This window comes from Telmatherina bonti (assembly GCF_933228915.1).
Source record: "Telmatherina bonti genome assembly, chromosome: 5".
Classification (NCBI taxonomy): domain Eukaryota; kingdom Metazoa; phylum Chordata; class Actinopteri; order Atheriniformes; family Telmatherinidae; genus Telmatherina; species Telmatherina bonti.
The window spans coordinates 4,439,147-4,445,214 of record NC_136623.1 but is presented as its reverse complement, the minus strand read 5'-3'; the positions used below and the strand labels follow the sequence as shown (position 1 = coordinate 4,445,214).

The following is a 6,068-nucleotide window of genomic DNA, read 5'->3' as shown; positions in this document are numbered from 1 at the left end:
GGCCGGATGCGACCGCAACAGGCCGACTTAGACTGCAACAGGCCGGATGCGACTGCAACAGGCCGGATGCGACTGCAACAGGTCGGATGCAACTGCAACAGGTCAGCTGCGACCGCAACAGGCCGACTTAGACTGCAACAGGCCGGATGTGACCGCAACAGGCCGGATGCGACCCCAACAGGCCGACTTAGACTGCAACAGGCCGGATGCGACCGCAACAGGCCGGATGCGACCGCAACAGGCCGACTTAGACTGCAACAGGCCGGATGCGACCGCAACAGGCCGACTTAGACTGCAACAGGCCGGATGCGACCGCAACAGGCCGACTTAGACTGCAACAGGCCGACTTAGACTGCAACAGGCCGGATGCGACTGCAACAGGCCGGATGCGACTGCAGCAGGTTCTCCATCACACCTGGAAATAAAACTTCACATCTGGTATTCATATGTCGGAAAAATGAAGGTCATACGATTCTTCTGCGTTCAGTCGCGTCTGATGTTTAAAGTTTTAAACATCAGACGCTAACGTGATGATTTCTGAACCAAACATCCAGATTACATCTAAATGTATTTAATAAATTATTGTGAATGTATTCAAAGTTAGGTTGTTGAAGCAAACTTCTGTTCTTATCTTTGTTTTTATTCATTTATTTTCTCATTAAAACAGAAATTCTTCATGATTTTATCCACATGAAGCAGATGGGCCCGTAGGTCCTCCACTATGCAGCTACGGTGGCCCAGGAGGGACAAACTAAACACAAAGCAGGTGTTTTGGGTGATAGGGGATTTCACGGATCAGAAGAGAATCTGGACCAGCAGGTTTTGTGGTTACGTAGATCCTCTAGCGATGCTTCACTCCAACCGGTTTCACGTCAGCTCTGAACTTCGGCAGTTAAACAGATTCGGTGCAGAAAACAGAATAATTTAGTCAGCGTTGGCGTCAACATCTGCAGAGGTTTTCGCTCCAAGAGGAAGAAGAGGATGAGGATTGTGAGCCAAATGAGACACGTAGAAAGTTTTCCGTGTCACTTCCAGACTTTGACGATCCCGTCTCTGGACGAGGTGACGATGAAGCCCTGCGTGGTCTGGAAGGTGGCGATATCGGTGATGATGTCATGGTGTCCGATGGGGAGGGACTCTGGACCTCGGCGAGGCGAGTCTTCGGTGGCGCCGCTTTTCTGTTTGCTGTGGATCTCCTGCAGGAACACAAATACGTCATGTGATCTCTGAAACACAGCAGTGTGTGTGTGTGTTGTTAAGCTATCATCTTGAGGACCACAATGAGTTTTCAACCATCAAACTAAGAACATTTTTCTCCATTTGTCAGTTTCAGCCGCTACCTGGTGTTGGTGTTCCACTGACACCAACAGCCACACGCTTAGAGTAAAAGACGCTTCACGAAGAGGTCCCCATGCTTTCCCTTAGACAGGAATGTGTGTGTGTACCTGAACAACCTCCGTCCCTTCGATGATCTTGCGGCTGTAGAGGACGGACGGACAGTGCAGTGAGTCATTGGCTCCTCCTGCTACGATGTAGGACCTCTCGGGATAGGCCAGGTCCCAGAACCTGGAGGACAGAACCAAACCGCGTCACTGCAGGGATGGACCAGTTCTTACCGGGACCTGGAGGTTTTCAGCGAGGTCCGACGTTGGCAGGAAATGAGGCTCCTCACCTGATCCTCATGTCCGACCCGGCGGTCAGCAGCAGCGGGTTCCCATCAGCTGGACTGCAGTAGATCCCGTGGACGCTGTGAGGCGACGGCTGCAACACACACACACACACACACACACCTAATTATCAGCCCACCCTCTGCTGTTTCTGCATTGCCATGGCGACGCCCCCCACCTGCATCTCGGACAGCGGCGGAGCAGAACTGGCCCACAGCGTGAACTTCCTGTCTCCGGTCTCCATGTCCCACATGGACACCTCGTTGTTCCCCTGGACAGCTGGACACAAACAGAACCAGGTGAGCCAGAGACCGGACTCCCAACGGAGCAGAGTCGGACCAGAACCCACCTGCGATCACTGACGACTGGTAGAGCGGGTGCATGAGCAGGCGCCGGACCCGCGCCCGGGCCGGGTGGGAGTGGTTGGAGATGGGCAGCTGGAAGCGCATGTCCCAGCACGCCATGGTGCCGCTGCTCGTACCTGCAGACGGGAGGAAGAGGAGTCAGCAGGAGGAAGACGCGTCCTTCTTCTTCTTCACCTCAGAGACGCACCCAGGCAGAGCCAGCACTGGTGCATATCGATGCTGAAGGACGTGATGAGTCCCAGGCGCAGGTCGTGGCGCAGCGTCCAGGCGTTGGCGTTGGACCGCAGGTCCCAGCCCACCAGAGACCCGTTGACGGTGGCGTATGCCAGAACCGACTGGGCGCCAGAGTTGAAGTGTTGGATGTCCACCACGCAGCCGTCCTCCTGCAGGTCCAGAGACCTGCAAGACGAGCGCCAGGAGGTGAGATTATCGTCCATGGTGAGAAGTAGGCCGGATCTGGCGGGGGTTCCGGTACCTGGTCTGAAACGGTTGCACTTTGGGTGACTTGGGCGGCTTGTTGGCTTCGACAGCGAGCAGCTGGATGGAGCCGTTGTCCGACGACACAGCGAGGTAATGGGACCCCTGACAGAAGGTCAGCGTCTTCACGTGACCACCGATGCGGGAGTAGGTCAGCACGGACCTGCCAGACCAGCACAGAGAGATCAGGACTCTTTCTGAGAACTGGACTGGAACCGCGAGCAGACGGACCCACCTGGTCGTCGTGGTCTTGCCCTCCATCTTCTGACTGTCCCAGACTTTAACGGAGCCGTCGTTGGACGCCGTGGCGAAGATGGCGTGCTCATCTGAGACCCGGATCCGGTTGACGGCGGCTTTGTGCTCGTGCAGGTGGGCGACCAGCAGACCCTTGGGGTGCCAGCCTGGAGGGGGGGGGCGGCTCTCCCACTCGGCGCTCTCCATCATCTGCTTGGCCATGCGCTCGGCGCTGCACTGCTCCCGCTTCTGCTGCACCAGCTGCTGCAACTCCATCTTGCAGGTGTTGATGCGTCGCTGGTAGGTGGGGCCGCTCGCCACCGACTGCAGCGTTGGCGCCGCCGTGGCCACAGCGGTCTTCCTGGTCTGACCCACCGGGCCGTCTGCAGCCTGAAAACACAGCAGCATGAGGCACCGAACGGTCCTGCGTTGGTTTCCGACACGATTCAGTCGGTTTAGCGAGGTTTGCTGTCCGTCCCAGAAAGGAGGACAGTTCCTCTGGAAACCACTGGGGGGCGGCGTGGAGCTGCACCGCCGACACACGCAGGCAAAATAACCCACCAGAGAAGAAAATGAACAGGAAGAAGACCTTGTGGAAATTGAATAAAAAACCACCAAAAGGGGTCGAGAAGAAATTAAAGCGCAGTTAAAAAAAACAACATTGTTTTCTTCTTCTTCTGGTGTTTTTGGACGGTTGTAAACCTGGTAGTTGTGTGTTACCGCGACGAACCGCCATCTGAATGCAGCACTGCAGCTATTGGACGGACTGAATCACCATGGCAACATATAAAACACGTGAAAGTACGAGATGGAGACGTAAACAGACATTTACGTATGTTTATGTATGTTTGTGAATGTTAATGTACGTTTACATACGTTTATGTACGTTACATACGTTTATGTATGTTTACGTACGTTTATGTATGTTTACGTACAATTACGTACGCTTATGTATGTTTACGTACGATTATGTACGTTTATGTTTACATACGTTTATGTACGTTTATGTATGTTTATGTATGTTTACCTTTATGTACGTACGTACGGGAGCAGAAACTTTAAAAGTCTGAAAGAAATCTGTACGAACCTCTGAGACCCATATCCTGTCCAAATCGTTCAGAATCCTGGACAATCACCGTCTGCTGCTTAAAGCTACAGCATCTCTGATTTGCCTTTTCATCAGAAAAATAGTTTTTTATAAACACAAATTTTACCGGCGTAAAATCAGAACTGCATCCAAATGAAAACATCTTGTAGCTTAGAATGATTAATTATAACTTCCTCCAGTCTAACAGTTTCTGTCGGTGTTAGGAACAGGGCAGCTAGTTTAACCTCCGTCTGAGTCGCATCGATTCCTGTTACTGCTGTATGAAACGGCAGGGATGCTAATTAGCTAGAGATGCTAATCTGTTAGCCTGCAGTGGAGAAGCAGCTGCTGCTACTCCTCACAAGTCGTACCAACAGGCCAACATACACAGTACGACCCGGTTCTACAGGGACCCGATGAAGAGGACGACCCGGTTCTACAGGGACCCGATAAAGAGGACGACCCGGTTCTACAGGGACCCGATGAAGAGGACGACCCGGTTCTACAGGGACCCGATAAAGAGGACGACCCGGTTCTACAGGGACCCGATGAAGAGGACGACCCGGTTCTACAGGGACCCGATGAAGAGGACGACCCGGTTCTACAGGGACCCGATAAAGAGGACGACCCGGTTCTACAGGGACCCGATAAAGAGGACGACCCGGTTCTACAGGGACCCGATGAAGAGGACGACCCGGTTCTACAGGGACCCGATGAAGAGGACGACCCGGTTCTACAGGGACCCGATGAAGAGGACGACCCGGTTCTACAGGGACCCGATGAAGAGGACGACCCGGTTCTACAGGGACCCGATAAAGAGGACGACCCGGTTCTACAGGGACCCGATGAAGAGGACGACCCGGTTCTACAGGGACCCGATGAAGAGGACGACCCGGTTCTACAGGGACCCGATGAAGAGGACGACCCGGTTCTACAGGGACCCGATGAAGAGGACGACCCGGTTCTACAGGGACCCGATGAAGAGGACGACGCGGTTCTACAGGGACCCGATGAAGAGGACGACGCGGTTCTACAGGGACCCGATGAAGAGGACGACCCGGTTCTACAGGGACCCGATGAAGAGGACGACCCGGTTCTACAGGGACCCGATGAAGAGGACGACCCGGTTCTACAGGGACCCGATGAAGAGGACGACGCGGTTCTACAGGGACCCGATGAAGAGGACGACGCGGTTCTACAGGGACCCGATGAAGAGGACGACGCGGTTCTACAGGGACCCGATGAAGAGGACGAAAGCACAGAGCAGATCTTCAGCTCCGGAGACTGACCTGTTGCTAGGTAACAGATGTGTTGCTGCATCAGCTCGTATATACGTTACCGTGGCAGGCTGGTTGGCCGGCGGCTCCTGAGATCCGAACATGCTCTTCCACTCCTCGTTCATGGCCAAGTCCTGCTTGGTGTGCTTCCTGGCTACAGGTGCAAACAGAAAGTTAAGTTTGAAATACAGGAGCTGTTTAGGCTTCTCCTGTAGTCTCGCTACCCGTGGGAGGAGCCACAGGGCGCAGCGTAAAGGCGGGGACCCTGGCGGTCCAATCTTCGACTGCAGAAACTAGCAGCAGTAGAGACGTGGAACATCACCTCTCTGGTTGGTAGGAGCCTGAAGCTTGTGCGGTTCCAGCTGGACTCACCTCCACGCACAGCTCGGTGCTCTGGAACCAGTTCCCTGGAGAGGGGCTGGACCCTGGAGTTACTCAAGGTGAGAGGTGCCGAGCAGGTGTGGGCATTCTCATCAGCCCCCAGCTTGGTGCCTGCACGTTGGGGTTTACCCCGGTGGATGAAAGGGTAGTTTCCCTCCACCTCCGGGTGGGGGGATGGGTCCTGACTGTTGTCTGTGCTTATGCGCCGAACAGCAGTTCAGAGTACCCACCCTTTCTGGAGTCCTTGGAGGGAGTGCTGGAGGGTGCTCCTTCTGGGGACTCCATTGTTCTAGTGAGGGTTGGACTCCGCCAAGGCTGCCCTTTATCACCGATTCTGTTCATAACTTATATGGACAGAATTTCTAGGTGCAGCCGAGGTGTTGAGGGGATCCGACTTGGTGGCCTCAGGATTGGGTCCCTGCTTTTTGCAGATGACGTGGTCCTGTTGGCTTCATCTGGTCGTGATCTCCAGCTCTCGCTTGAGCGATTCGCGGCCGAGTGTGAAGCAGCTGGGATGAGAATCAGCACCTCCAAATCTGAGACCATGGTCCTCAGCCGGAATAGGGTGGATTGCCCTCTC

At 54.4% G+C, this 6,068-nt stretch overlaps 1 protein-coding gene across 1 annotated transcript in view; it reads right to left on the bottom strand.

The window, feature by feature from the left end:
* Nucleotides 1–707: 707 nt before the first annotated feature.
* pik3r4 (phosphoinositide-3-kinase, regulatory subunit 4) overlaps nt 708–6,068 on the bottom strand; it is a 22,749-nt gene continuing 17,388 nt past the window's right edge. Inside the window, exons 12-20 of the mRNA XM_079241384.1 lie at nt 5,170–5,261; nt 2,745–3,133; nt 2,508–2,672; nt 2,220–2,431; nt 2,017–2,148; nt 1,846–1,946; nt 1,673–1,761; nt 1,446–1,566; nt 708–1,196 (exon numbers count right to left, since the gene is read on the bottom strand). Of these exons, the coding sequence (XP_079097510.1) occupies nt 1,026–1,196; nt 1,446–1,566; nt 1,673–1,761; nt 1,846–1,946; nt 2,017–2,148; nt 2,220–2,431; nt 2,508–2,672; nt 2,745–3,133; nt 5,170–5,261 (1,472 nt within the window). The 3' untranslated portion in view covers nt 708–1,025. The remainder of the gene's footprint in view (nt 1,197–1,445; nt 1,567–1,672; nt 1,762–1,845; nt 1,947–2,016; nt 2,149–2,219; nt 2,432–2,507; nt 2,673–2,744; nt 3,134–5,169; nt 5,262–6,068) is intronic.